The 26,857-nt window shown below is 57.9% G+C and overlaps 1 protein-coding gene across 4 annotated transcripts in view; it reads left to right on the plus strand.

Moving 5' to 3' along the window:
* Positions 1 to 26,857, plus strand: part of LOC111146074 (DAB2 interacting protein) — a 53,549-nt gene that overhangs the window by 23,554 nt on the left and 3,138 nt on the right. For 3 of the 4 annotated variants that reach the window (XM_022501452.1, XM_022501455.1, XM_022501454.1), the window contains 12 exons: positions 2,868 to 3,021; positions 4,888 to 4,986; positions 5,779 to 6,333; positions 9,240 to 9,384; positions 9,468 to 9,612; positions 11,758 to 11,994; positions 13,594 to 13,795; positions 15,411 to 15,589; positions 17,422 to 18,310; positions 19,008 to 19,160; positions 21,265 to 21,458; positions 26,349 to 26,436. In XM_022501452.1, coding sequence (XP_022357160.1) covers positions 2,868 to 3,021; positions 4,888 to 4,986; positions 5,779 to 6,333; positions 9,240 to 9,384; positions 9,468 to 9,612; positions 11,758 to 11,994; positions 13,594 to 13,795; positions 15,411 to 15,589; positions 17,422 to 18,310; positions 19,008 to 19,160; positions 21,265 to 21,458; positions 26,349 to 26,436 — 3,040 coding nt within the window. Of the gene's footprint in view, positions 1 to 2,867; positions 3,022 to 4,887; positions 4,987 to 5,778; positions 6,334 to 9,239; positions 9,385 to 9,467; positions 9,613 to 11,757; positions 11,995 to 13,593; positions 13,796 to 15,410; positions 15,590 to 17,421; positions 18,311 to 19,007; positions 19,161 to 21,264; positions 21,459 to 26,348; positions 26,437 to 26,857 lie in introns of those variants that run through there. The other variant, XM_022501453.1, reaches the window with a different exon arrangement.

The following is a 26,857-nucleotide window of genomic DNA, read 5'->3' on the forward strand; positions in this document are numbered from 1 at the left end:
TGACTCATTGATGGCACGGGCTGGTGTAGAGTATTAGGGGGTCCTGCAGGCCTGGGACAGGGCTGGCTTCCTGGACGAGGTGGTTCCTAAGCCATTTGGTGATACTTCTGGTTTCAGGAAGTGACCAAGTGACAATTTTTCCTTCCCAAGCCCTAGTCATTTTATCAGCCACCACCAGGGACACACTCAGCCTCTGCCAGGACCTTTCACCCTGGTGGGGTCACAGCAGAACAGCTCCCTCTGGGCTTCTTGTGACCCTTTTCTCTCCCACCAGGAGCCTTTTGGGGAGGAGGGGAACAGGTGGACTCAGGCTGAGCGGGAAGGATATGTGTCTGCCTGCGAATCAGGAGCCCCGGCCCTCTGGTCCTGTCCCTACCCAATGGGGCAGCACTTCGAGCCTGGCCCTCTCCTGTGCAGAAACAGACTGGCACACCTCGGAGAAGCTACTCGCTGGCCCAGGTGTGGCCTCTGCTCCAGTCCCCCAGCCTGGAGAAGCCCCCGGGAGGTTGGGAGGGTCACGGCTGCCCAGCTCAGCCAGGTTGCCCAGCTATGAGTTTGCCCACGGCCTCTGTTCAGCCAGGAACCTTCCCAAGGAGGCCTGGGCCAGCTGGGGCGTATTTATGGAGCAGGATGGTGAGGAAGGAAGAGGAGGGTTCTGCAGCCATAGGTTCCAGGCTCTGGCTGCTTTGAGGTCTGACCTGGACTGCGGGGCTCCTGGGCTATAAAACCAGAGCCCCCTAGCTCTTCCTGGGTAGGACCAGTCTGTTGAACCGTGACTCCCTTTGCACTTCCTGGGTCCATACTCTGCCCTCCCAGCATCCTTACCTGGCAGGAGTTTCCAGGCTGGGTCAGAAAGCAGCTTGATCCTGGCCTGCCGGCTGGGTTTCTAGTCCCGGACAGCACGTGTAGGGGTGGTGGGACCCAGCCCTTCCTGGGTGGGGTGACTTTTCCAGCCTCTGGGGCAGGGCCTCTCTTGCACTGAGCTGTGAAGCCCCATCCTGGGAGGGAGGCCTGGAGTCTGCCCCATGTGGTGGACAGCCCGGGGTGGCCTATTGCAGCTGCGGGGACTACAAACCTACCCCCAGCCCAGGCCAGTGCTGTGATGGGGGTGGGGAACGGGCCACTGGAGCAGGACCTGGGGAACTGGTTAAGGGCAGGTGGTATGGTGGGCCACTGTGCACGTTTGGGAAAGCCGCTTCCCAGGGACAGGGTGCCAGAGAAGCGGAGCCAGTGTAGCTGTGTATGCTACTGGCCTGGAGTCTCGCTAGGCTCTGCGTGTGAGCTCACAGGCTCTAACCTGACCTCAGCCTGCCCCACAGCTTCCCTCTGGTCTGCGCATTCCCCTTGAGCTCTCAGGAGTCCTACGTGAACGCATCTGTTCAGCTTGAGTGATCTGAGCCTTACCCTGTGCCAGCTTCATGCTGGGCATGGTGGGGAGCAGTTGCAGAGAGGCTCACTGGGTCTCTTGGGTCAAGCTCTGGGGCTCCCTAGGTCTGGGGTCCCACTTCGGGCTCTGACTCCCATGGAGTGCCTAGCACAGGACTCCATGTTAGAAAAGGCTGCTGCCATGGACATGGAGAGTCTAGAGGGTGGAGAGTGGCTTCTTGAAGCCTGTGAGGCCTCTGGGCAGGGCCTGTTGGCTCATCTCTGGATTCCTGAGCCCCCACATTGTGGGCCTCAGTTCCCCCTTACCTCCAGTGGTCGTAGAGATAAGGGCTACAGCATTGTGACCTGTGGGAAGTGTCTGGTCTCCCTGCCAGATCTTCCTGCCTGAGGTGGGGTCTTTGCTGAGACAGGGAGAGAATGATAGCTTGGTCCTTGGGCCATTAGAGGCCAGGAGCTGAAAGGCAGAAGTTGTTGGGGGAAGGAAGTCTGGGTGGGCTAAGCCCAGGGGGGGTTCTGTGCCGGTTGCAGGGGTGTGGGCTATGGACAACAGTAGGAGCAAGGCCTGCCCAGCTTCCATGCCAGGGGAGGGCTTGGCAGGCCTGCTAGTCCTCAGGTCCCAGCTGTGGGAGGGGACTGCGGTAGGGCACTGCTCTGTGCCATTGGCTCTGGAAGGGACATTGACCTCTCTGAGGACTCCACCAAGCTCTGGTACATGTGCCATCTGAGGTGCTTTCCATGTGATATGCTGAGGAAACCAAGGCTCAGAGAGGGGAATTGACTTCCTCAGGGCCACACAGCAAGTAAGCAGTGTGCACAGGTCTCTCAGAGCCCATCCTGGTCTGGGCTCCATTTGGGCACCAGGTGGCCCTCTACCTCTGCTCTTTGTGTTCACATGGGGCCCACTGACCCTGGCCTTGGGTCCAAGCTCCAGTACATGGGCCCTGTCCGAGTTTCAGTATCTCAGGGACCGAGCAGAGACTGCTGCATCCTTCCCGGTTTGAGCCTCGTGTCCTTGTATGTAGCTGGGGAGAGGCGGAAGTCCTGTTGCTCTCCTCCCTGAGCTGCTGCACGGACTGAGATGCTCTCTGTGAAAGGGCTCTGTTGACAGTGACGTTCTGGACAAATGGCTGACTCCGTAGGTCTTGGAGGAAGACCAGGGCCAAGGAAAGGAGGTGGGGAAGGTTGCCTGGGTGCTGTGGGTCTCCAAGGCCAGGACCCTGCCCCAGACCCGGTGCTGATGTTCAGCTCCTGCGTGGCAGCCTCATCCTCAGCAGTTTGCTCCCTGAGAGGCTGAGCCACTTCCCCACAGTCCCCCAGTGGGGAAGAGGGCCTGGTGGGTCCCTGTAACTCCAGGACTGTAATGCCCCTTCTTGGGAGGAGTGATTGCCTCTAGCTGGGAGGTCTGGCAGACTTCCTGGAGAAAGGGGGAAGGGAGGGGCGTGGCAGGCTGGGCCTGATGCAAGAGCCACCCCCCCCCTCAGGTCCCATCTGATGCCCAGGCTGAAGGAGTCTCGCTCCCACGAGTCCCTGCTCAGCCCCAGCAACGCGGTGGAAGCGCTGGACCTCAGCATGGAGGAGGAGGTGGTCATCAAGCCGGTGCACAGCAGCATCCTAGGCCAGGACTACTGTTTCGAGGTGGGTCCCCCTGCATGGGGGGGGGGGGCCACGGGTGTCCTCTCTTGGTCAGGCCGGTTTGCATCCAGACACTCTCTGGATTGCTTTGGGGCAAGGCTGGAAATCTCATAGCTTTTGGCCCCTAAGAAACCAGATGGAGGTGGGAGACAGGGTGCTTGTTTCTGCTCCGTGAGCTCCTTGAAAATGGGCCAGCACTGTCCTCCATGTGCAGGGCACGAGGTCCCAGTGGGTGAGGGAGAGAAAGCCTGTATAGAATCGCTTAAGCCCCAGAGCCTGCTCACTCCTCAGAAACCCGTCAAACGCATTGTGGGGTAGGAGAGACCATTGCCTTTTGGGGCTTTGTCTCCCCTTGTGCATAATGAGAGCCAGAGCCTTTCTTCTTCTAGCTTTCTGTGACCCAAGGTTTGAGAGCAGAGGGACAGCCACCCAACATATGCAGGGTGTGCAAGGCTGTGACCTGCGCAGTCCATCACTGTAGATGGGGAAGCCGAGGTCCAGAGTGATCAAGAAGATGTCAGCCGTCACACGGCAGCCCGAGGCCAAACCAGGACCAGGGTAGCTAATGTTGCAGGTGTCCTGGGAGTTCCTAATAGCTTCTCCAATTATTCGTATTCTCTTCCCACCTCTGTTTCTGGGAGGCTTCCCACCCCTAACAATCTTGCATGATTAGGGGAGCTCTCTGATAGAGGAATGAGCCTGGTAATGAAAATCAGCTACTCAGGGACAACCTCCAAGCGCTCCCGCCCTGGAGAAAGAACAGAGTGCGGCCTGGCACCTGCTGCACGCTCTGTGCTCACTGGGTGCTGTCTCGTGCTCCAGGCTCCTGGTCCTGCGGGCTCTGATGTCTTTGCTTGGGATAGACTGAAGCTGATGCCTGTCCACTTGTCCACAGCAGGGGGTGCTGTTTTGTGTAGGCCCTTGAGTGGCTGGATGAGGACTCTGCTTTCCCCCTGTAGAGCCCTCGGCCTGGTGCTGGGGACAGCAGGAACAGAGTAGGAGCTGCTTGGGTTAGGTCCCCTCATCTGGAAGAGACCGAAGGATGAGGAAGACAGGGGAGGGGAAGGGTTTCAGACAGAAACACCCCAGGGCCCAGCAGGCCTAGATAGCCCAATTCTTTTTTTTCTTTTTTTTAAAGATTTTATTTATTTATTTGACAGAAAGAGAGATCACAAATAGGCAGAGAGACGGGCAGAGAAAGAAGGGGAATCAGGCTCCCTGCTGAGCAGAGAGCCCGATGCAGGGCTCAATCCCAGGACCCTGAGATCATGACCTGAGCCAAAGGCAGAGGCTTAACCCTCTGAGCCACCCAGGCACCCCTAGATAGCCCAATTCTTATTTCTCCAGTGTGGGCCCCAAAATGCTAAGTTTCTGTGACCATCACTGTTGTCACTGCCACTTGGGAAAAGAACTGTCAGAAGGCGTCAACTGAGGACTTAGGTGATCCTTTGTGCTCACCGGTGGTTGTCTCCTTGGTGCCTGTGGTTTTACCTGTAGAGGGAGGTTCTGGGTAAGCATTGCCCTCTGACCTGGACAGGGGGCCCCTCACCTTCTCTCCTGCCATCTCTGGGAGAGAGACTGGAGCCAGAAAGATGCTTTCCTATGGACAAGGGTGCTGAGACAAGGGTGGGGAGCCGGGGCCAGGCACCAACTGGTACAGGCTTGGGCTGTCCTGCTGTTGCTGACCTGCTCTGGGACCTTGGGTCTCAGCGAGTCACCTGCAAACGAGGTCTTTGTGAGCCTTGTTCTGCCTCCTCTCTGTGGCTGTGGCGCAGACCCGGCAGCTGAAGTCCCCAGAGCCCAGAGGTCTTCCGTCATACCAGCCTTGCTGTGCTCCCCTCCTGTGACACTATCCTGCCCGTCCCTCAGGTGACGACATCGTCGGGAAGCAAGTGCTTCTCCTGCCGATCGGCAGCCGAGCGGGATAAGTGGATGGAGAACCTCCGGCGAGCGGTACACCCCAACAAGGTAAGCCTAGACCCAGACCAGACACAGACTCTGGCAAGGAGGACGGAATAGGCTTCTCTGGTGTAGGCCGCGATGGGGGGTGGAGGCGGCGCCCGAGTGGGCAGTGGTGTCGGCCCCTGAAGTAGGAGCTCCATTTGGCTAGGCTGACGTGGGCCAGAGGACGGAGTATGGGGCCATTAAGGACTTGGGTGCTGGTGCCCTGCTGCCTGAATTCCTGTCCCCATCCTGCCCCCTAACCATGCATATGGCTGGTTCCATATGCATCCAGTTCCAGCTTGGACGGCTGTTCCTTCAGAGGAGCACCACTGGCCTAGGCTGGTGGGCCCCCAGCTCCTCCCATCAGATTCATGGATCCCCCTCCTATAACTGGCCACTTCTGTGCCTGCTTCCATGGCCTGCCTGCAGGGCCTGGGCAGAGTCCTGGTCGCTGTGACCTCACTAAAGAAGGGGACTTAGCAGCGGTCACCTCTAAGTGACTTTACAGACTTCACAGACCGGCAGATGCAGAAGAGCTGGGAGCTGGCACAGTTGTCTGCCTTGTGCTGCCCTCTCACTTGGTCTGTCACTCCATTTCCTTCCCATTTCACAGAAAAGGGACCCGAGGCTTAGCTTAAGTCACGGGCTTAAAGTCAGTGGGCTAGCGCAAGGCAGAGCAGAGACCCAGCCCCTTGTCCGCCAGACTCCAGAGCTGTCCCTGCCTCCTCCCGATCCCATGTCGGGGCTGGGCCCCTCCCGGGTCTGAGAGCTCTCCGCAGCCCCCACAGTGAGCGTGGCCCCCTTGTACGTGTGCAGGACAACAGCCGGCGTGTGGAGCACATCCTGAAGCTGTGGGTGATTGAGGCCAAGGACCTGCCGGCCAAGAAGAAGTACCTGTGCGAGTTGTGCCTGGACGACGTGCTCTACGCCCGCACCACGGGCAAGCTCAAGACCGACAATGTCTTCTGGGGGGAGCACTTTGAGTTCCACAACCTGCCGCCCCTGCACACTGTCACCGTCCACCTGTACCGGGAGACGGACAAGAAGAAGAAGAAGGAGCGCAACAGTTACCTGGGCCTGGTGAGCCTGCCGGCTGCCTCCGTGGCCGGGCGACAGTTTGTGGAGAAGTGGTACCCGGTGGTGACGCCCAACCCCAAGGGTGGCAAGGGCCCCGGGCCCATGATCCGCATCAAGGCGCGCTACCAGACCATCACCATCCTGCCCATGGAGATGTACAAGGAGTTTGCCGAGCACATCACCAACCACTACCTGGGGCTCTGTGCGGCCCTCGAGCCAATCCTCAGTGCCAAGACCAAGGAGGAGATGGCATCGGCCCTGGTGCACATTCTGCAGAGCACGGGCAAGGTCAAGGTGCGTGTGTGGGCACAGGTGGGTCTTTGCACATTGTGTGGCCCACACGGAGGCCTGGTGGTGCGTACTAGGTTACCCACTGTCCCCCGTGTCCGAGTCACGGCGTTTAGCTCTCACAGAGGCACCATCACAGCCAGGTGGGCCCCTTAAGCCCCAGAGTTGCGTCACAGAATGGGGGCCTTTGTGTCCCTCCTCCACAGTTGGTTGGTAACGCACGCATGGAGCCGAGGGATTGGGTCGTGGCATAGAGCGAAGGAACAGGTTTGAGGGGCCTCTCCGCGGCCCTCGGGGGCTGGCCTCTCCTAGACACACATCCAGTGAGGGAGCATTCAGGTGACATCCCCGACGTGTGACAGCCTGTCCTAGCCCTCAGCCTCCCCCTCCCACGTAAGACACACAGGCTCACAGCCAGGCTCACATACACGGTGCACACAGTGCCTGTGCCGTTCAGCAGTCAGCCCGCTATGGTGACAGCTGTTCCTGGCCCCACAGCCCACGGAACGGGGATTGTCCCAGAGCCATCCGGCAGGCCCTCCTGTAGGGTTGGAGGCCCCATCTCTCTGCCCGCTCGCACTCAGCCCCTCGCACCTGACTCTGGAGACAAGTAGGATCTTTGAGGAAGGTCCCCACTGCCCAGCTGCCCAGCACAGTGGAGCGTGGTTCTGTGGGCCTCAGAGGTGGACCCCTACCCCTCCACCCTGCCCTTTCCGTTGGTGGAGAGCTACCTGAAGGGGGTTCAGTGGAGAAGGACTGGACAGTGCGGAAGGCCGCGGGTGCTGGCCCATGTCATGGAGAATAAAACATGAATGTCTTATCTACATTTACGAAGTAAAAAGAAGGAGCCGGGCCTCTGTGCTCTGGACGTGGTGTGGTTTGAGAGCCAAGTGGCCTGTGATGGAGGTGAGGGACCGCCATGTGTCAAGGTCCTGAGCCCTCACAGTCTGGGACAGGGGGTAGATGTGGGGTGGGGGCCCAGGCTCATAACTCCCATCAGGGCCCCTTATTCCCTTACCTGTTCCCAGAAGTCTTTGGCCCCCTTTGGGCCCTCTAGAGCCCCCCGCCTATTGGACTGGTGGCCCCCCTCAAGGAGAGGGACTTCCTCAGCATGGTCTCTGTGCGGGGAGGGAGTGCTGAGTTTCCTCCCCCCCAGCCTTTGGACCTGACTAGGCTGGACAGGCTCTGGTCAGTGTTGGTAGGCTGCTGGGAAACTGAATGAACTGAGGGAGCCCCTAGCCCCCAGAGAGGGAGTGAGCGAGGCCTCTTCTGCTGCTGTGTCTGTTCTTTCAAGACCCGACTGCAAGGGCTGGGCTGGCCTGGCAATCCGACTTCTGCGGTGACCTTTGTTTATAAGGCTTGTGGCCCCCACCGTGGAGGGAGTTGGACGCCAGGCTCTAGCTGCCCTCAGTGGGCCTGGGGGATCATTAGGCAGAACGATGGAAAGTAACTTGAGCTGGGGTGATGTGCCTGTGAGCTTCTTCTCTCTGAACACTTGGGAACTAATGGGGCATTCTGGGGGAGAAGCAGAGTGTCTAATAAGGGCCCTGCAATCCTGAGATAAAGGTTGTGTGAGTGGGCATCTCAGCACCTTCCTGCCCTCTCCCCAGGCTCCGCCCTCCAGGGCCGTGACTTTGTAGATTTCCTGCCCTTGGACTCCAGGGTTTCTCCCTGCCATCCCCACTCCAGATCTGGCCCAGGTAGCTGTGTGTGGACTTGGACAGGTCACTTTACTATTCTGTGCCTGTTTCCCTTCATTGGGTTTTAGCTCTAAAGAGAGCTTCTCATCCCAGCCTGGGCCTCGCGCCCACCCCAGGAGTTGAGGAAGACCTGTGATTGGGAGCCAGAGCCCAGTGGAGCTGCAAGGCCCCATGGCAGTACTTGCCTCTGCTTCTGTGTCCTCAGAGAAGGGGGCCCTACATCTCATCCGTAGGGCAGGAAGGGGTCCTCGGGCTGTGTGATACCCAGAGAGGCATCAGCCGCTCCCCCTCCCCCCTTTTGGCCGGTAGGTCTCCTCCACCTAGAACTGATTTCTCTATTTCAGGGGCCACTTGTGATTTCAAAGGGCCCAAAGCGGTGCGTATTAGTGTGAGGGATTTCCAGGGCACCAGAAACCCTGGCCCATGCTGGCTGCCTTGCCACCTCTGTCTCCCTCCGCTAGGTCTCTGATTCCCTCTCTTCCCCTCCCCCAGGTCACAGGGTTGGCTGAGGGCTTGAGGAGGCAGGGGCTCCCAAGGGAGGCAGGCTCACCGTACCTCATCTTTGCAGTCAGGAGATTGGGCATGGGCTCAGGCTCCTTCCAGGGTCGCCCTGTGACACTGTGTCGGGGACCTGTAGTATCCTCAGGTTCACAGCTGCCTTCCAGAAGCCTGGGACCCACAGCGGTGAGGGGCTGCCTCACCACTCAAGCCGAGGACTGTGTTCTCGCCATCTGAGCCCTGGCCCACGGCCTTCCAGGGCGTCTGGACAGCTTACCCCCGTGGGGCGGCACAAAACAAGTCTGTCTGGTGTGAGAGACCCCGCCAGAGTCATGGGCAGGAGGATCGTGGTGGCTGTTAATACAGTGGAGGGAGGTGGCCTATGTGTCCTCTTCAGCGCTGTTGGCGATGGGAAGGGAGATCTGCTCCAGTCTCCTGGCCAGGCCTGGTCAGGGTTTGAGTCCAGCGGGGCTGACCACAGTGCAGTTGGCTCCCAGCTCCATGTGGCAGCTGGACCCAGCTCTCACGTTACCACCTCCAGGTGTCTACCCTCCATGGGCCGCCCATGCTCACCCGCCCGAGGCTCCCGGAGGTGGACACCACCAGCGGACCAGCTGCAAGGAGGGGGTGCTTCTGGCTGGGGAGTGGGGCTGGGATCCTCGGGTCCTGCGATCCGGGCCTGCTCACATCCGCTCTTCTCACCTGCCTTCCCAGGACTTCCTGACCGACCTGATGATGTCAGAGGTAGACCGCTGCGGGGACAACGAACACCTTATCTTCCGGGAGAACACCCTGGCCACTAAGGCCATCGAGGAGTACCTCAAGCTGGTGGGCCAGAAGTACCTGCAGGACGCGCTAGGTAGGGAGCGTGCAGGCTAGCCGCGGGCAGTGGGAGGCCTGCCCTCGCCAGTCCTTACGCCCTCTCGCTGCCTCCTGCCCCAGGTGAGTTCATCAAAGCGCTGTATGAGTCGGACGAGAACTGTGAAGTAGACCCGAGCAAGTGCTCGGCCGCTGACCTCCCTGAGCACCAGGGCAACCTCAAGATGTGCTGCGAGCTGGCCTTCTGCAAGATCATCAACTCCTACTGGTCAGTGCCGCCTGCGCCCCTGGCCCTGCTCGTGTCAGTATGTCCGCAGGGTGCCGGGCAAGGCCCTCGGGCTCCATCCTCCATGACTCCTACATGATAGAGCGGAGGGTTGATGAGAGCACTGGTGGCCCAGCTGTAGCCTCACGTAGCTCCCAAGTAGTGGCTCTGGGAGGGGACCTCCCTCCTGCCTGACCCCCTGTCCTGGTCCTTGGTGGGCTCTCCGATGTAGAAGAGGGTCCCAGAATCTGTGCAGGACACAGGGTGGAGAATCGATGGGGCCGCGTCACCAGGTCTCTTAGCAGGCCCCATCCGTGGGCCGGCTGCTGTCGCAGGTGTCAGAGCCGCAGCGCGGGGAGCGAGTTGGGTAAGGCCCTGTCCAGGCACCACCTGTCCCCCGCACCATACCTCACTCCTTTCTTGGGCAGGACCTCCCTTCCCCGCCACAGCCCCACCACCACATGCCACCTCCCTTCCTGTTTTAAGGCCTTATGCCTGCCTCCCCTCAGCGGCCCCCCTTCATGGTATCAAACATGGTTGTCTCACCCCTCCCGGGCACTTCTGTCAGAGGGGGATTGTGCCTGTGTCCAGATCTTTCCTGCATATACTTGGAACTCCCTGGGGGTAGTTGGATCCGCCAGCTCAGGGCTGGACCTAGGAGGGCCCAGGAATGGCTTGCTGCTCCTGAAAGACTAGCAGAGATAGGCCTGCTCAGTGAGTGAGAGCCGTGGGCAGGGAGCAGAGGGAACAGCCAGAGACCGCAGAATGGATGTTTCCCTACTATGTCCTCTGCCCCTGGGCTGCACAGGGTACCCACCTAGGGTCAGCCTGGCCCCCTGGGCTGGGCCAGAAGTGATCCCGGGACCTGGTGGTGGAGACACAGCCCTGAACGCTTTGGGAACATACCTCCCGCCCTTGGGCTGGGCTGTGCTTTCGCCCTCCCGCACCTTCCCGGGGTAGACTGGGTGTGGGACACAGGGAAACACCGTGGACAATTTCCCATTTCCTCTTTCTGATATTTGTCAGACGCCCAGAGGCACCCTTCTGTACAGGCCTTCCACAGATGTCATTGCTTCACAGCCGCCCCCTGCCTGGTCTTGGTCAGGCATTTCGAGGGCCAGGACTAAGGATCCTTGGCCTGCTCCCCTGTCGCTGTCTCTCCAGCATGCTTTTGCCGGTTCAGCCTCATTCACTGTGGAGAGCCTGCTGGGCAGGTGCTGGGCTTGTTGGGCAAAAGCCTTGTGAGTTGATTAAGGCTTCCTACGGCCTTGAGATGGTCATGTGAACTTGGCAGGGCAGGCCCTATTCTCATTGTAAGAGTGAGGGAACTGAAGGTCATGGAGGGCTGGGCACTTGCTCAGAGCACCCTGAGCCAGCGACAGAGCTAGCAATGGAGCCAGTGACAGAGCCAGTGATGGAGCCAGGCGTAGAGTCTACACAGTGCTGGGCCTGGTCTTTCCTGGGGTGGGAAGCATCTCTTTTCTGGGTAAAGGCTAGGGAAACCACTTCAAGATTGGCCAGTGGGGCCTGACTGGAGCAGGCTGTGGATGCTCAGCAGAGAGAGCCCCCAGCTGGGTGCTAGGAACCCTGTCCACCCCCACTGGCCCCCCATGGGTGGGTGGGGGTGCACTCCCTCCATTTGCCTTCCTGCCGAGAAAGGGGAAAGCTGTCTTCTCATCCCATCTTGATCATTCTGAGCTCTGCTGAGGCCGTCCAATTCCTGCACATGATTCAAGCGAAGGGAGTGAGTCTCAGCAGCCAGTGATGGCTTCAGGGAGCAGCGACCGGTTCCAGTTGTGTTCTCCTCCCTGTGCCTCGTGCCTGGTGTTGGAGGCGGAGAGTGAAGCCCCTGGGCAGGCTAGCCACTGCCACTGGTTCTTGTTGGGACAGAGACCTGGCCTTTCTGTGCCCGTGCCCCTCCCCTCTCGGACCCTTTGTGGAGAGCCCACCGCCCTGCCTGGAGCTCAACTGTCCTGCTCCTTCCACCAAGCCTTCCCTTGGCCCTCGCTGCGCCATGCTCCCCTGTGCTGGCTAGCTCCTCCACAGCCCACCTCCCCCGCTCCCAGGTCCAGAACTGGGTCCCTGCTGTGCACCCTCCTGCCCTGGCACCCTGCCCGATGACTGGCCCCCCGTCCTCTGTCCCCTCAGTGTCTTCCCACGGGAGCTGAAAGAGGTGTTTGCCTCGTGGCGGCAGGAGTGCAGCAGCCGCGGCCGGCCTGACATCAGCGAGCGGCTCATCAGTGCCTCCCTGTTCCTGCGCTTCCTCTGCCCCGCCATCATGTCGCCCTCACTCTTCAACCTGCTGCAGGAGTACCCTGACGACCGCACCGCCCGCACCCTCACCCTCATCGCCAAGGTCACCCAGAACTTGGCCAACTTCGCCAAGTGAGTGCCGGGCGCCCCTCGGGACGGAGTCCGGGCGCCGGCTGGAGCCGCCGGGATGAGTTGGAGTTGGGTGGTGCACAGTCCCCATGTATGGCCCCACCATCCTCAGTTCTTCCCGTCCCCGTTGTTCAAAACAAAATCTCCACCCCGCATCCTCCCCCTACAGAAAGTACATGGCATTTGGGTACGTTTCCTTCGTTTTCAAAGGTGAGAAGAGGAGATATTTTTTCCTTCTGCTTTTTTGAATTAACATTTTATCATAAGGATTATCCCGTGTACTTAACATTCATAAGCCTCATTTTGCAATGAATGACTAATATGCCTTCCAGGGAGAATGGCCCGTGTTTCCGTAACCCGCCTGGCCGGCTGGGCTCTCAGGTTGTTACAGACTGTCCTTGTTTGATGCCGTGAAGGAGGTCTTTGCTCAGAAAGCACTTCGGTGTTCTTAGCTGTCCCTTGGAGCCAGTGGGTGGAAACGGAAGGGCTCGTTTGCAGTGTGGATGGGGCCCTATGTAGGCATCTCTGTGCGGGGCTCTGAGTCACATCTGGCCCCAACCTGCCGGACCCATGCTTCCCCAGGGAGAGGGATGCGGGAGAAGCAGCAGAGCAGTGAGAGAGACGCACAGGCCTCTTAGGATGGGCCTGGGCTGGTGGTCCTGGGAGACGTGCCCCTGCCGCGTGTCAGGACAAGGCAGGCAGGAGTGGAGGTGTGGCAGGCCCCGGGAGGGCCGTGTGCTGGCAGGATGAGGTCCCCGGCGTCCCCGACTCATCACGCACCAGGCCCGGGGGAGTGGGAGGCGAGATGCGAGAGGTCACAGGGACTTGAGGTGCAGGTGGGGCAGGGAGAGCCACTGGACAGCCTGAAGCAAGAGGGAGGTTGGCTGTCCTCCGTTCGGGGTCCTCAACCCATTAGCCTGAAAGTCAGGGGCACGTGGAGGGAGCACAGCAGGCAGCTGGAAGCCGTGGTTCCCGCCCACAAAAGAAACTGTGGCAGAAGTGTTGGGGGCACGGGGTGGCGGTACAGGAGGCAGTGGCTGTGGGGTCTGGAGTTACTGGAAGATAAAGTCAGCAGGTCTCACCGGTGAGAAAGTGAGAAGCCGGACACCACCAGGCTTCTGGCTCAGCTATCTGGGGGATGGTGGTGTCCCCCCTGAGGATAGGCAGCTTGGTGGCAGGGCATGGGTCTGGGGCAACAGAGCAGATGTCACTTGGCCAGGCCAGGGGCAGGGGAGGGGCGTGTGGATGTGCACGTCCAAAAGCTCAGCAGAGAGGCCTGCCAGACACAAACTGAAAGGCATCTAGACACCAAGCCTTTGGAACCTGGCGGAAAAGAAGAAGGAGACTGACTGGCAGTGAATGGGGAGTGAGGGCCACAGAGTGTTCTATGTTCTGTGAGAAGAGGTCCCGAAAAGGGTCTCTGGGCTTAGCCAGGAACGAGGGCCCTGAATCAGAACAGATGGGTCGGCTAGGGGGGTGAGCGGCATGGGAGGCAGCTGCAGTGGGCTAGGAGGGATGGGAGTTGAGGAGGCAGAGTGCCTCAGAGAAGGGAGGCTCCTGGGCGGGGCCCCGGAGCTCTTACCCGGCCTGCTCTCCATCCAGGTTTGGCAGCAAGGAGGAGTACATGTCGTTCATGAACCAGTTCCTGGAGCACGAGTGGACCAACATGCAGCGCTTCCTGTTGGAGATCTCCAACCCTGAGACCGTCTCCAACACGGCCGGCTTCGAGGGCTACATTGACCTGGGCCGGGAGCTCTCTAGTCTGCACTCGCTGCTCTGGGAGGCCGTCAGCCAGCTGGAGCAGGTGCCTGGCCCCATGGGGCTGCAGGGGGTCAGGCTGGGCCAGAGGCTGCCGCAGCGCTGAAGAGTCCTCCTCCAGACTAATTCGGGGAGCAAAAGTGTTTGCTCACCCAGGTGCTGGAGCCGGAGGTGCCAGCCCAGGCCTTGTCATGCGCTGGGGGGCTCTGGGCCCCATTTCCTGGGAGGGGCGTGTCCCATTCACTTGGCCAGCACCTGCCACGGGAGCCCACTCTGTGCACCAGGGCTCTCGCTCTGCATGGGCACACTCAGCAGTGAGTGGACGGGTTTGTGCATGACGGTGTGCTCCCTGCCTGTGAGAAATGTGATCATCTTTTGCTGCTGCTCCAGAAATGTCCTTGCTTCAGGGTTTAAGGCTACTGACATGAAAAATGTAGACTGAAGATGCGGTACCTCCCCATGTCAGGCAGGAAGGCGTAGACCTTTCCAGAGTTGCCCTTGACCGTCAGTTGAAAACCTTACTCCCCAGCCACCTCTGACCCTGCTGCAGCCACCTGGCAGGCGCCCTCTGTGACCTGGGGTCCCCCCATTGACCCCGCAGCCCCAGCCCACACAGTGGACAGGTTCCTGGCGGCAAGGGCCAGGCCTGCAGGATCTGCTTCCAGAATATCTCCTGCTTTCCGGGACCTCACGAGACCGCCTGACTAAAGTAGTTACTGCTAGACAGGGCTGGAAGGCCTCCCTGCTGCTGTCACAGTCCCACTCAGGGCCCTCTGGTGTGCAGCTCTCCAGATTCCTCTGCTCGTGGATGAAGTACACATACAGGCACAGAGTTCTTTTCCTCTTGTTCGTGGTCAAGCAGGAACTTTGGTGGGCCCACAGTATGCATTTCTGTCTCACTGTTGTCAGTCCTGCCGCATCACCGCTGTGGCCTGATGGCCGCATGCTGTCTGGCACAGGAGCACACAGGCCACCGTACTGTCACTGGACACTCGGGTTCGTCCCAGCGCTCTGCTGCTGCACTCCCTTCTGCTTGCGGGAGTCCACTGCCCTTTGGCTGCAAGAGGCACCAGAGGGGTCATGCCCTAACGACCACTGCCCGCCGAGTCCCTGAGCTGGCCTCCGACCACTACATCTGCTCCAGCAGGTGGAAGCATGGATGGTGGCCGCTGCCGTCACGGCTGATGCTGGTACAGCCAGGATTTGAAATTGAGCTTCCGCTTCTCAAGTCTGTGCTGTGTTGACAACATGAGTTTCACACTTTCCTTCTGCACAAAGTCCTGGAAGCCAGTGTATAAGTAGAGGACATCCCAGAAGCCTCTCAGAGAAGGAGGTGTCACTGTGGCAGATTCTGGGGTACCCCCTGGGCTCCCCTCTCTGGGGCACAGGGATAGGACAAACCCGGGTTGAAGGCTTGGGCTAGGTCACCATTTCTCCCGTTGGGCTTTGCGCCCCTCCCTCACTCCCAGAAATAGCTGAGAGGCCTGGAAAAATGTTCATGTGCAGATTCCTGGCCTTCCCAGCCACTTCCCAGACCTGGATCTGACAGGTGGGGGAGGGCAGGGCCTGCCTTTCCAAGGGGCTCCTCTGCAGCTGCAAAGCACTTGGCCTTCCCAAGGGGCCCCCACAGATCACACCTGCCTCTTACTGTGTGTTTGCAGAGCATCATATCCAAACTGGGGCCCCTGCCTCGAATCCTGAGGGATGTCCACACAGCACTGAGCACCCCAGGCAGTGGGCAGCTCCCAGGGACCAACGACTTGGCCTCCACTCCTGGCTCTGGCAGTAGCAGCATCTCGGCTGGACTGCAGAAAATGGTGATAGAGAACGACCTCTCTGGGTAAGACCTGCTAGGCATACCGGGTGTTGTGGGGTATGCACGAAGGCAAGGTGCGGCAGTCTACAGCCCCAGTTGGGGAGGAGGTCTACATAAATGTTTATAAAATAAGCTAGATGAGACTTGAAATGTGTTATGCAGGCTGTAGGCAGTGAACCTCCATTTGGGAAAAATCAGGGAAGGCTTCTTGGAGAAGGTGGTGCCATAGTTTGGGGCTCATTAGGAAAAGGAATATTTCCATTGGTGGAAAAGGCCTTCTACATAGAGGAACTAACACAAAGACTTGGAGAAATACGCTCTGTGAAGAACCATTTGGTCCCAAATACCTCTAGGTTACCCAGTCGTGTGTTCAGAATACTCTGTTGGTATTTCCGGCGTCTGAATCAACCTCCAGGAGTAGCACTCAGGCATGTGTGTTTTCAGCAAGCACCGGGGTGACTGACTGCAAGGCTCCGAGTCTGGGAGCTCCAGAAACTAGGGGAGGTGTCGAGGTCCAGACCACAGTCTGAGCCCTCGGCCCAAAGGCACAGTGACCTGTAAATAAAGCAGTTGGTGGACAGGGAGGCAGAACGTTCTCGAATGTTAATATCAAAATGAGGATGTTCCTTTGAAAGACTTGGGTTTATGGGGACCTGTTTCTTCCACACTCATGCCCTCCCCTGCAGCAGCCGTTTTGGGTCAACTCGTAAGGACAAGGCTGGACAGCAGAGCTGGGAGTCGGGTCCTGTCTTGAGGCGGCGGCAGGCCTATAAGCAGGCAAGGGCACTGAGATCAGGAACCTCGGGGGTGTGGGGTGCAGGACTGGAGGCCGGGGAGGAGGCCAGCGGTGCAGAGGCCTGGACGCCACTTCCCAGCTCCCTGTGAGCCTCGGGCGTCCGTTCATACAAGCTGCTGAGCGAGACAAAGCAGTTCAGGTAGAGCTCAGTTCAGGCTGAGAGGGAGCCAGGCACCTCCATCCCAGGCTGGGCCAACTCCAGCCCCCCATAGTTGAGCCCCCGCCTGCTCAGAGCTCTCTTTACACCACCCCTACAACCTCCCCTCCGAAGCCCACTTGACCTACCACATTGTGCTTTCTAAGGAGCTGGCTTCTGGGGACGGGCCAGGGAGAGGCTGGGGGGCTGGGGGAAGGGTACGGCCTGCCTCTGCAGGTGCAGACCTTCCCTGCCTGAGTCACACCTCCTCTGATTCCTTGTTTTTGCCAGGAACAGCAGCCCCCGCCTGCCAGTCAGACAAAGGTGGCAGCAGGAGGCTGGGCGGGGTAGGGGTGGGGGTGGGGGGGGAAGGCTTCACTAGGTCCCCATTCTGGTTGTCAGTCTGGGGAGGAACAAGAGGGAAGAGGCTGCGGGAGCCCCTTTGGCTTTGAAGTCAGACCCTTGGATAGCAGAGAGCCACTGCGTTGTGGGTTTGGGTTTAGCTAGGGGGCATTTTCCAGAACACTCCAGGCCGCGGCACCCAATGTCCCAAGGTGTAGCTGAACCAGGAACGGATGTGCCGGGCTGCCTGGCCTGGAACTAGCAGCACCGGCCCCTAGAAGGGAGGTGCTGTGCAGGAGCGGCTGTCCTGGCCGCCCGGTCCCCGAGGTGGCCTCCACCGGGGGCTGCGGCCGGGGCTGTGGTTGGTGCTGCAGCCAGGCCACTGGTCGCGAGACCAGCCCGCTTCTGCAGCCCCCGCCCTTCCTCTCCCCGCCCTGCCTCCCCTCCCCCCGCAGCCCCGGCTTGTGCTCAGGCTGCCAGGCCCCGGCAGGCTGGCGGGGCTCTCGGTTTGGAGCCGCCTTGGCCGCACTCACAGCTCTTCTCTTCCCCCTTCTTTCCCTGTGTGTGCTTGTCTCCCTGCAGTCTCATAGATTTCACCCGGTTACCGTCTCCAACCCCCGAAAACAAGGACTTGTTTTTTGTCACAAGGTCCTCCGGGGTCCAGGCCTCACCTGCCCGCAGCTCGAGTTACTCGGAAGCCAACGAGCCTGATCTTCAGATGGCCAATGGTGGCAAGAGCCTGTCTATGGTGGACCTCCAAGATGCCCGCACGCTGGACGGGGAGGCGGGCTCCCCGGCGGGCCCCGACGCCCTCACCGCCGATGGGCAGGCGCCGGCATCACAGCTGGTGGCCGGGTGGCCGGCTCGGGCAGCCCCAGCGAGCCTGGCGGGGCTGGCCACGGTGCGGCGGGCCGGCCAGACGCCGACCACGCCGGGTAGCTCCGAGGGCGCCCCAGGCCGGCCCCAGCTACTGGCGCCACTCTCCTTCCAGAACCCCGTGTACCAGATGGCGGCTGGCCTGCCGCTTTCGCCTCGTGGCCTGGGCGACTCGGGCTCGGAGGGCCACAGCTCCTTGAGCTCCCACAGCAACAGCGAGGAGTTGGCAGCTGCCGCCAAGCTGGGAGGTTTCAGCGGTGCCGCCGAGGACCTGGCACGGCGGCCCGGGGAGCTGGCGCGGCGGCAGATGTCACTGACTGAGAAGGGCGGGCCGCCCACCGTGCCACGGCAGAACAGTGCTGGCCCCCAGCGGAGGATCGACCAGCCGCCGCCGCCACCCCCGCCGCCACCTCCCGCGCCCCGCGGCCGGACGCCACCCACCCTGCTGAGCACCCTGCAGTACCCGCGGCCCTCAAGTGGGACCCTGGCGTCAGCCTCACCTGACTGGGCTGGCCCCGGAGCCCGGCTTCGGCAGCCCTCATCCTCATCCAAGGGTGACAGCCCGGAGCTGAAGCCTCGTGCAGTGCACAAGCAGGTCAGTGGTGCTGTCCAAGGGCACACTGTGCTCTCGGGCCGCCGGGCCAACATACCCCACCCGTGTCATGCTGCTCCTCTGGGTCATTTCACCTGTCCTCAGCTGCCATCCCATGCTGAACAAGGCCACACGTGGCCCCATCTCACCAACCTGCCACGCATACCACCTCTCCTCTCCCCCGAGGCCCACCGGTCCCTGCCGGAATCCTTTGAACCAGGAACAGTGTGGCCTTAGGGTCTCTCTGCCAGTTCTCCCAGGGGCAGCTGGGGTCAGGGAGAGAGGGGAGGGGTCCATCCATCTTCAGTTCCAGGCCCCACCCAGGTTAGGAGTCAACCAGACCCCCAGCACCCCCACCTTTGTGCTCTGAGCTGGCCTCCGGGACTTTCGTGTCACCCTGGGGCCACACACAGTATGTGGGACAGATGTGCTCTGGGTTGAATGCCCACCCACCTGCCTGGCCGAGCTCACTTGCTGTCACCTGGGTGGCAGAGAGGGGCACTCAGGCCACCTGGGCTCCTGACTCTGCCCAGGCTGCCATCAGGAGTGGGAATTCCTGAGTCAGGGACTGTATCAGTAACTGTCTGGCCAGTTGGAGGTCCCCTACCCTTGCAATGTCCCTGAGCCACTTGTCCCTGTGACTCACCTGGTGCCACCCTCCTGCCTCCCTCCAGACCCTCACAGCTGTGTTTCATTGTAGGGCCCTTCACCCGTGAGCCCCAATGCCCTGGACCGCACAGCCGCTTGGCTCTTGACCATGAACGCGCAGTTGTTAGAAGACGAGGGCCTGGGCCCAGATCCCCCCCACAGGGATAGGCTAAGGAGTAAGGAGGAGCTCAGCCAAGCAGAAAAGGTAAAGCTGGACCCTGGCATTTCGGGGTAGGGCGGGGCTGCCTGCCTATGGCCATTGGCAACGTTCTCTCCCCTCAAGCCCTGAGTGAGAGGTGCTGCTTGTTCCCTGTGTATGGCCAGTCCCCTCTCCACCCCTGGGCCCCATACGGACATCAGCCGTGGACTCTGGAAAAAGAGCAGCAAGAGGAATTTCGCTTAGAGCTAAGAATTCCTGTACTGGCTGCACATGAGGCTCGGCTGGAGATTGCACAGAATCCAGATTCTGGTTCCTAGTCCTCAGATCTCTGGGAACCCTTCCCTGAGTGACCAGGCCACTGAGCTTCTGTGAGGCTGGGACTTGAGGGCTGGGGGTGCCAGAGAGGCACATGGAGACCGTCATAGGGAGTTTCGTGCATGAGGAGGCAGAGAGGTGTGGTTCCCCGAGACAGCGGGGAGGTCTGTCCCCAACCAGGCCCCCGACTCTGGGTTTGCGCCTATCCGGAGCCTGGCTCTTGCCCAGTTCCTGTCTCCAGCAGGACATGAGAGAGAAAGAGCCAGGTAAAGGGTCCGACTGCTACTGAGAGGTTTTCTTCCCCCGGGGGAAGCGGTTCTGAAATACCCAGACTCCACCCACCACACACATCTTGCAATTAGTGGGGCAGTTGGGGGGCTTCTGTCCTGTTGTTATGGCAACTGCCGTGGTTCCATGGCTGGTTCTTGTGTCCTCCTGCGGGCCAGAGCCCGGAAGACGCAGGACCCAGCGCAAAGCCACCTCAGAATGGCAGCCGCTTCTTCCACTCCCCAAGATGCCCTCGCCTCGGCCCTAGGAAAGCCTTTAGCAGCCTCTTAGGCAAGGGCACGGAGGTCAGGGAGGCAGCTCTCCCTCCCCCTGGCCTAGGGCGAGGTTCACGTCCATGCTGCATTCCGCCACCCTCCACCATCCCCTAGTCCGCTGCATCCACTGGCTTTCACCATAATTACACAAAGGGGGCAGGGGCACGGGGCTCGGTGCTCCAAGAGCCAGAGTTTGGTTGGGCAGCCAGTTGGGCCAGCCTTAGCCCTGACTCCCTTTGTGAGCCTGGGGCTAGGCTCTCACCTTTCGGAGACCCAGAGTCCCGTTCGTGACTGCAGTGGTCAGGCTGCAGCTGGAGTGCCCTCTTTCCTTGCCGTTCCATGGCTGAACGAGCTACTGCTTCTCTTATCCTCTCTGCTGCTAACCCCCACAGGCGGGTCCGGGGGAGACCTTTTTCTCTCGAGCTCCCTGGAGACGTGGCACTGCCTCTGTCAGGAAGGATGCTCTGTACCCGGCTCTGGTGGCTGAGCAAGACTTGGGACGGGCCGGGGTCATCTGTCCCGGAGCCGGGCTCTCCTGTGGGTCCAGCTTTGCTTCAGGAGCTTAGCTTGGGCTGTGGCTGGGCCTCTCACCAGCGTCTGGACTTGGCTGCCTTCTAACTTTTGGGTGGTCCTTTGCCAAAGTGTACTAGGCTTGCATTGCCTAGGACTCCAGGAGAGGCTCCCCCTGCCTCCCCAGTCCCATATTGTCGCAGCACCCTGGACCCCAACCCCTTGGTGTCAACCCCACCTTACCTTTAGCCTCTCTGCCCCCTCACTTCCCCATGCCACTACCCTTGCTTTACAGTCGAGTAGAGGCTGGGAGGCTAGGATCTCACCCCACGGGTCAGTCACCATGGGACTGGGGAACCTTCTGGGGCCTCGGTTCCCCCTCCTATGGAGTCCCTATCTCTCAGGGCGCTGTTAGATCTTAATATATTCAAGAGTGTGTTTTAACATTTGTTTATTATTTTAAAAAACTCAGTACTCTAGTTCAATCCTTACTTCTGAGATTTAGGTTTGAATCTTCATTCCCTCATAGCTGTAAGATCAGGCTGCAGGGGTGGGAGTTTGGAGGGGAGGAGCCCTGGACGGGGACAGGCTTGGAGTCTCACCCTGGCCCTTCCGGCTGGGCCCCGAAGGCATCTCCTCACTGTGTCAAGTGGGCTGAGGTGGTGAAGACCCCTGGTACATCCTGAGCTGGGCTCCCTCCCACCCTGTGCTCCTGCTCGGGCTCACGAGGCTGTGCTCTCTGTCCTGGGTGCTGTGCCTGTGGCACGCTGCCCTCCTGGTAGGACCTGGCAGTGCTGCAAGACAAGCTGCGAATCTCTACCAAGAAGCTGGAAGAGTATGAGACCCTGTTCAAGTGCCAGGAGGAGACGACGCAGAAACTGGTGCTGGAGTACCAGGCACGGCTGGAGGAGGGTGAGGAGCGGCTCCGACGGCAGCAGGAGGACAAGGACATCCAGATGAAGGGCATCATCAGCAGGTGAGGACAGCCTTCTCCTGCTCTGGGCCAGAACTGGTCCTGCCCCCCCCCCCCCGGCAGTGGGCAGACCTTTGCACAGCCCTCCTAAAGGGAGGAAGGGCTGATCAGCTGCAGGGGGAGATGAGAGTGGAAGGAGGAGAGTGCCCCAGGGGACAGAGACAGTGTGGCACAGGCCGGGAGGTGGGAAGCAGCCTGGGGCGTGGGGAGCCCTGCCATCAGTGTGTACTGATGGTAGAATGCAGATTTGGGCCCAGCAGAAGGTCAGCCAAGGCCAGCTGACATGGCCTGTGACCCCTGGAAGGAGTCCTGTGCTCTTGGTGAGCACTGTCAGGGGAGGTAGGGTTGGAGGTGCCAGGAAACACAGTGAGGACCCAACTCAGGGCAGGAAAAGTAGGGATAAGTCAGTTACATTCAGTGGGTGAAGGAGAAGGAGGCAGAATGACCCCAGATTTCTACCAAGAGCATCGGGGTGTCTCGGTGCCAGTTGCTGAGATTAGGGTCCTTGGGTGTTTAGGCGTCGCAGCCATGCCAGTTTGGGATCTGTTCAGTTGGAAGGTGAGGGATCCAGCAAAGATCTCCGTTGGCTTCAATGCTGACTCTCATCTCTGTTGATGGCTTGGATATCACATGCTGTGGTGCTTTTCTCTCTCTCTCATTCTCTGTCTCTCTCTGTCTGCACCCATGGGTGGGGCGGGTACACCCTCGTGCGTGTCTGTAGGCAGGGAGTGCAGTGAAGGTGTAGCATCCTGGCCGTCCCATGGTGTCCCGGTCGTGCCGTTCACTTCTTCACGACAGTAGTAGGTTGAGGAGGACACGCTGTGGGTTTTGCCGCTTGTTTGCATGATTCAAGTCCGTCGTCTGGGCAGGCTTCGCAGGACTGCCAGAGCCAGCAGGTTTCCCCACCCGGCCTTCATCCACTACAGTAACCCTTCCCAGGTGCTTCCTCTTTAGGCTGCCTGTTTCTCTGCTCCTAATTATTGTTTGCTTCTCTTACCTACGGGTTTGTTCGTTGTAAAATGGTTAGCATGAGCAGAGGGCCTGTAACCGGGTTGACTAGAAATCCACCGTTCACTTGACAGCCAGCTCTGTTCTCAGCTCTCTTCATGTGTGTGGTTTCAAGAATGGAAATGCTTCTCAAACTAACCACCACCTCCTCATCGTGTCTCTTCTCTGAAGGGTGCGTGGTCTCTGAATTCAGTGGCTTCCTTAATACATTTATTTCTACTAACCCATCCCGCTGTTTTTCCTCCCTAATGGAAATGTCGCTTATCGATTCTGTTGGTAGCATGGTTTGAATCCTTCTATGTTATTACTAGTTTTTTGCCTACTTGTTAAGTGCTCATTGTTCTATTACTTACTGAGAAAAGAATATTGAAGGTTTTAATCGTAATTGTGGATTTGTGTATTTCTTTTTTCTTTTGTTTTTGCTTCATGTACACTGAAACTATGCATCCACATCTAGGATTGTTATGTGCTGGTGATGAACTGGCATCTTTATTGTTATAAAATCACCTTCTTTATCTCTCATAATACTTTTTGCTTTGAAATCTACTTTGATGTTGATTATAAATACATCAACTTTATTCTGATTAGTGTTAGTGAGGTATATCCTTTCCTGTTCTTATACTTTGAACCAATCTGTGTTTTTTCTATATAAATGAGTTTCTTTTGTAGACACCTTTTCAGTTTTTGCTTTTTATCTAATCTGGCAGTTATTTTGCCTTTTAATTGGAGTGTTTAGACCATTTACATTTAATGTAATTGTCGATATAATTAGGTTTAAATCTCTTTATCTTGCTACTGTTTTCTATTCCTACCATCTGTTCTGTTCCCTTTTTTCCTGCATTCTTTTGGATTGAGCATTTTTATGATGCATTTTATCTCTTACTGGCTTATTAGCTATATCTCTGTCACTTTAGGGCAAGAGTTGGTGACTTCCCGTAAAGGGGCAGATAATAAATATTTTAGGCCTTGCAAGACCATATGGTCTCTGTAAGTGTTCAGCCACGCTATTAGAGCAGAGCTGTGCGTGTGGTATGGCTATTTACAAAAACAGGCAGTGGGCCTAGTTGGGCCCTGTCAGACTGTAATAGTAGGGATTCTGTCATTACTTTTGTTCCTTTGTATTTAAACTGTCTTTATTCTTTGGTTCTTTTTAAGATTTTTTTTTTTTATCGTTGATTGCCGATAATTTGATTATGATGATCCTTGGCATGGTTTTCTTCATGTTTCTTGGGTTTGAGCTCTTGAATCTGTAGGTATGCCATCCTTCCTCTAGGAATCCCATCCCACATACATTAGGCTGCTTTATATTGTCCCACATTACTCTGAAGCTCCATTGTGTCCTTTTTTAACTTTTTTTAAAAAGACTTTATTTATTTATTTGACAAAGTGAGAGAGAGAGAGAGATCACATGTAGGCAGAGGCAGGCAGTGGGAGATGGGGAAGCAGGCTCCCCGCCGAGTGGAAAGCCTGATGCAGGAGTGGATACGGGATTGGATGCGGGGCTCTATCCCAGGACCCTGAGACCCTGACCTGAGCCAAAGGCAGAGGTGTAACCCACTGAGCCACACAGGTGCCCCCTTTTTATTCTTTTTCCCCCCATTATATATCAGGTGATTTCTATCTCTGTGTCTACAAGATTAACAATCATTTCTTCTTCAGTGTCTAATCTGCTATTAATCCTACCTAGTATTTTTTTCATTTCATTTCAGATACTGTATTTTTCACTTTCAGACTTTCAGCTTGGTTTAAATTCTGTCCATTTCTCTTCTCATCATACTTATGCTTTCCTCTATATTTTCTCAAACATGTGGAATATATTTACAATAGCTGTTTCAACGTCTACAATTCTGTCATCTGTGACATTTCTGAGTCTGTTTTTATTAATTTTCTTCCTGGTTATTGATTCTGTTTTTCTCTTTCTCTCATGCTTGTTGATTTGGGGTTGGATGCCAGACATTGTGACTTTTATGTAGGTGTGGCATATTTTGTGTTCTTTTAAATATTTCTGAGGCTTTGTTCTGGGACACAGTGAGGTTATTTGGAATTAGTTTGATTCTTTGGAGGCTTATGTTTAAGCTTTGTTGGGGTGGGTCTGGACAGCCTGTAATTTAACCTAATCTGCCTCCACTTTCCTTCTGGGGAGTCTACTTTATGTCCCCGTGTTAGTATTTCTTTCTACTCTGCCAGGTAGGAGTGTGAGCTCTCCTTGGGGTTGTTTATTCTAATGTTCCCGTGGTTCCTGCCCCAGCCTGTCTGTGTTCTCACAGGCCTGCAGACCCATCCCCAGCTGAAGACTCAAGGGGAACTCTGAGGAGATACGTGGACTTTTCCCTGTGTCTTCTTCTTGGGCACTGCTTCCCTGGCTCTCCTCAACTCCATGACATTACTTCCCTTTTGTTTGACCTGGACACTCCAGGCCGTGAGCGGGGCTCAGCTCATGCATTCCCTTTCCTTAGGATGCGCTGCCTGTTGTTCATTGTCGGGAAGCCTTTTTTTTTTTTTTTTTTTCATATTTTTCATTTGGTTTTCTAGTTTCTTAGTATTATTGTTTGATGGCAGGAGGGTAAACCCAGTCCCTGTTTTCCCACCAACTGGAAGCCCAAGTCTCTCTCCCCTAGTGTAATTTCCCTTCGGATTGACGCCATTCGGAGCCCCTCTGCTCCCTGGTCTTCCCTCCCTGCTTCTTACAGGCTTTACTCAGTGTCTGATCTTACTGTGACACGGAAGCCCCCCTTGGCGTGGCCCTTCACCCCTTCCTCCTGATCAGTGCTCCCTGACTGCTAATCCTGTTGACTTCGCACAAGGCCCCATGGGTACTTGCCCCAGCACAGTTGACCTCCCCGTGCTCCTTCTGCATCAGGGGCTCAGGGCCCACCCGAGGGTTAGGTTACAGCTCTGTAGGCCTGGAGAAGTTGTGCAGGTAGCAGTGGGCACGAAGCCTTGGCACAAAGCCAGGTGAGCTTGTCTGAGAAGAGCATGGGGAACAAGAACAATGGGCACTGGGACTGACCCCGCAGGGCCCTGACATGCTGGGGGCAGGGGAAACAGGCATTGGCAGAGCAGTGGTCTGCCAGCTAGGAGGCAGACCCAGAGAGTGTGGAGTCCAGAAACTAATGCAAGAGCATCAGAAGGTAGGTGTGAGCCACTGTGATTGATAGGTGCACCACGAGGTGAGGCCAGGAACATTTCAGGGAAGGAGCAGCTGGTGACAGACACACACGTGCCTTAGCTCTGGGCTTCTGCACACGGCTTTCCTCCCGTCTTCCCTACTCATTACCGTACCTTCAGACCTTGTTGATACCCCACCCCACCCTCCAGGACAGTTATCTACTCCCTATTCTCGTTCCCATGGCCTCCAGGCCTCCTGTGCGGGGCATGGCTGCTGTCTGCCTGTCTATGTCCCTGCCACCTTGTAACTTTTTGAGTGATGGAGATCTCTATTCATCTCACTATGTCGAGTGCTGCACCTGTCTTAGCGTAGCCTTGGTGAATGCGGGTGGGTGGAGAAAGCCCTAGAGCCCTGCAGAGTTTTCATCCTCCCCCCATGCCATAGATCGGATCTTCTGATGCTACACCCCCTGCCTTGCTCTGGGGAGCGGTGAAGATCTAACCCCCTCCCCACCTACCTTGGCTCCTGGAAGAACATCCAGAAATGGGCACCTCCAAGGGCTTCTGGGGGATTTGGGAACAGACTCTGGAGCAGGTTAAGTATAAGAAGGAATAGACCCATCTCTTGTCAGTGGTTGGAGGCCCGCTGGATGGGCTCTCCTAGTATGTGCCCTCTGTGCCCGTGTGATGGCTTCTTCCCACAAGCCCCCTCCCCCGCCCCACCTCCTTAGCTGCTCCCTCGAGTGCCAGCTGGACTGTCCTTCTGTCTGGTCACAGGCTGATGTCAGTGGAGGAGGAGCTGAAGAAGGACCATGCTGAGATGCAAGCAGCGGTAGACTCCAAACAGAAGATCATCGACGCCCAGGTGGGTTCTGGCCCTTTGGTCAGCCAGAGGTATTGAGGGACCTGGGGGAAGGAGCGGGCTGATTTTGACATCTCCACATCCCCAGTCATACCCCCACTGTAAAAGCTGAGGAGGGACAGGAGGCCATGCTCTCTGATCCGAGAAGTCCGCCGTCGAGGTCTCAGTGGATCACAAGCTCACTAGCACAGGCTCTGGAAAGGGTGGGGCACCTCCTGCCCTACTGGGGCAACTTGGTGGGTACTGACCCAAGAGGGAAAGCTTTCAGGAGGGGAATGGGGATGGCATGGGGTGACAGCAGGCTGGGCTGACAGAGCAGAGGGGCTCTAGTTCAGAACTGTGGCTTCCCGGGGGACTGAGAGAGGAGGCACAGAAGACACTTTGGCCTCCATTCACCTTCCCTGCTCTCCTCCCCTCTCACTCA

Source organism: Enhydra lutris, unplaced genomic scaffold, assembly GCF_002288905.1.
Source record: "Enhydra lutris kenyoni isolate GAN:26980312 unplaced genomic scaffold, ASM228890v2 scaffoldscaffold13, whole genome shotgun sequence".
Classification (NCBI taxonomy): Eukaryota; Metazoa; Chordata; class Mammalia; order Carnivora; family Mustelidae; genus Enhydra; species Enhydra lutris.